The 2,763-nt window shown below is 41.1% G+C and overlaps 1 protein-coding gene across 1 annotated transcript; it reads right to left on the reverse strand.

Moving 5' to 3' along the window:
- Window positions 1-1,915: 1,915 nt before the first annotated feature.
- LOC147616538 (non-specific lipid-transfer protein 1-like) lies at window positions 1,916-2,520 on the reverse strand. The gene is made up of 2 exons (XM_086777107.1): window positions 2,072-2,520; window positions 1,916-1,986 (listed from the first exon to the last, which is right to left on the reverse strand). Exons 1-2 carry the CDS (start codon window positions 2,461-2,463, stop codon window positions 1,977-1,979), a joined length of 402 nt encoding a protein of 133 aa, XP_086633233.1. The 5' UTR covers window positions 2,464-2,520; the 3' UTR covers window positions 1,916-1,976.
- Between the last annotated feature and the right edge of the window lie 243 nt (window positions 2,521-2,763).

The raw sequence follows: 2,763 nt of genomic DNA on the forward strand, positions 1-2,763 counted from the left end.
TTGTGACATTGAATATCATAAAAACATTTGTGATGTTTAGCATCACATTTGTGACATTGAACATCATAAAAACATTATTGCCTTCAAAAACGTTCCCAAGATGACTTTGTGTCTGACATTTACAACGATGTAAGTTTTGTGACATTAAAACATCACTAATAACATCGTTTTCTCCTAACGTTTTAATATCTCTCGCCACTTAGAAACCAAATACAGTAAACTTTTTTTTTAAAGGGATGTGACATTAAGCATAGAGTTTTCTTGTAATGTTTCTTATGAAATATGTGTTATGTTTTCTATGCATTTAATTTTACATGCTACATGTTCGTAATTGTAAGAATTGACAGTTGGTTGCATCCCAAGAAATCGTGAGAATAGTTAATCGCAGACATCATACTGAAGCTGAAACTTGGGGGTGGCTTAAACAAGAGGAAGTGGTGACCGATGAGACGACATCGTAAAGCAATGCAACTATGCGCTGAGGAGTTGATTCCACATGTACTTAGTTTCTTAGAAGATTTATATGAGTGTTTTTTAGCACTAAATGTGTATACTTTTTCATTAGTAGAAGAAGAATGAAAGTGTGATGGCGAAGGTGGTGGTGGTGGGGAGGATACATATGATGATGAGGAGGAGGATGACTACATTTGAAGATAATCTACATATGATGATGAGGAGGAGGATACATATATGATGATGAGGAGGAGGATCACTACATTTGAAGATAATCTACATAATCTTACGAATATTATCTTAGTTCACTTGTTCTTTATTACGCTATTTTTATGTTGACCATGTGGATGCTTCCTATTTTCAATATGAATGACTTGTTTTTTTGGGTTTATGTAAAAGCGATATGTAAAACTTGATGTGAACTACTCTCAATATATGTTTGTATTTCTGAATGAAACTTGTTTATGTACATGTATTTTAAGTTTTTTATAGTATTTTACTATAAATGTTTTTTTTTTCATGCATGTGTGAGTTTCTCTAAAAAAAAGGGGAGGGAGATAGAATGGGAGAGAGAAGCAGATCCGTTTCTCTCCCATTTTGTTCCTCGCCCCATTTTGTTTTGTGCAAACTGCACACGTGATTGTACACTGAGTTATGCGTGTGGCTACATGTGTGGCTGTAGAGCTGCATGCCCTAGCCGTGTGCATAGCCACGCTAGAGATATTTGAAACTCCAAATTTTCTTCGTTTGCAACACATTATGGACGTAGCTATGCACGTATCCTCTCGTAGTGTATGCTTATATACGCACAATTGCATCCAATGATTAAAAGAGGTTGACGTCGATCTCAAAATAGAAATTGCATGAACGTACAGTTGAATATGCACCCGAAACGTTTTTTTGTAATTAATTAATTAGTTGGTGTGTGCAAACCTTGGGTTCAAGACACCAAAATTTCGTTATGTTTATTAAGGTTTTTTGTAAGGTCAAAAATGGAAATGGTGTTGGGTCCGCATGCTTTCTTTCTATCTATGTTAGCCTCCATTACATTCTATTTTTAAAGGTCGATGTCCTCCATAATGATTCATTTTTTGGGCTCATAATGTCCTCCATAATCTTCATTTTTTTGGGCTCACGATTTTCTTTAAAAAGGCAAGAGGGCTCATTCTTTTTCACTTGGAGGGGAGAGGTAGGGAGAGTAAGGTATAGGGTATGTATTCAATGAAAGCTTGGGCTATAGAAAATGTAAGGTTTGTAACCTTATGAAGTCTAAAGGTTGAGTGACAGAGAAAAAAATTAATTATTAAGTCTAAAGTTTGATTAAGCACACCATGACGATCTCAAAATAGAAAATTGCATGTATCAAACAAAATGATTTTTTATATTAAGCAATCTCAAAGTAGTAAGTGAATCATCAGGACACCATGCCACAGACCATGACAAGCTATTGTATAATTTGGGCCGAGAGTACGTGGTGACTGCATATGCCTCCGGAGCGTCTCCACACGCGCGGCTTTTATCTCTCACTTGATCCTGCGGCGAGTAGAGTTGAAGAGAGAATATTATGTGCGTTTAAACACCCTTCTTATAAGAGCAGACTGCCATGTCGTGTACTTACTTGGAGCAGTCTTGCTTGGTGTCGAAGGAGTAAGGGAAGGCGACACCGCAGGCCGTGGGCAGCTTCTTGACAGCAGAGGTGTTGATCTGGACGTTGCGTGCGGCCGCTTCCAGGCATTTGCAGATGGACTGGCGGGCGCCCTTGGACTTGGCAAGGGCGGACAGAGCCCGGACACCCTTGCAGCAGTCGAAGGTCGGCCCATTGCCGCCCTTGGTAAGGTATCCGACGCATTGCACCATGTTCATACTGACCTTGGAGCAGGGAACGTTGTCCTGCGCAACCTCCGACGTGGCGGCCGCCGGGGCACGGCCGCTTCCCAGCAGCAGCACGAGAAGGCTCGCCGCTAAGAGCACAGTCATCTTTCTACTGCCCCACAAGTACATGGCCTCCATTACTAGATTAATAATAATAATGATGATGATTGAGTTCTGTGAGCTCTTGTTAGCACGCAGAATACGTAGTAGTCTCTATCCTTGCTTATATAGAGAGTCTTTTAAGACGTGCGCTCCTCCCGCCTCATCGATGGCATTTACTCTCCAAACCCACCCACCCACCACGAGGGCCGTGGATTATTAGCAGACGTTTATCGCGCAAAGCCACCCTCCTGCGTCCTACCTCGCCCAGCTAAGCAGCATCGGTGACTGCCACCTTGTTTGTGAACTCGGCGTACGCGGCTCAACAGATTTTGACTT

The sequence above is a fragment of the Cibotium barometz genome, chromosome 38, assembly GCF_041138505.1.
Source record: "Cibotium barometz isolate CiBa-2024 chromosome 38, ASM4113850v1, whole genome shotgun sequence".
Lineage (NCBI taxonomy): Eukaryota > Viridiplantae > Streptophyta > Polypodiopsida > Cyatheales > Cibotiaceae > Cibotium > Cibotium barometz.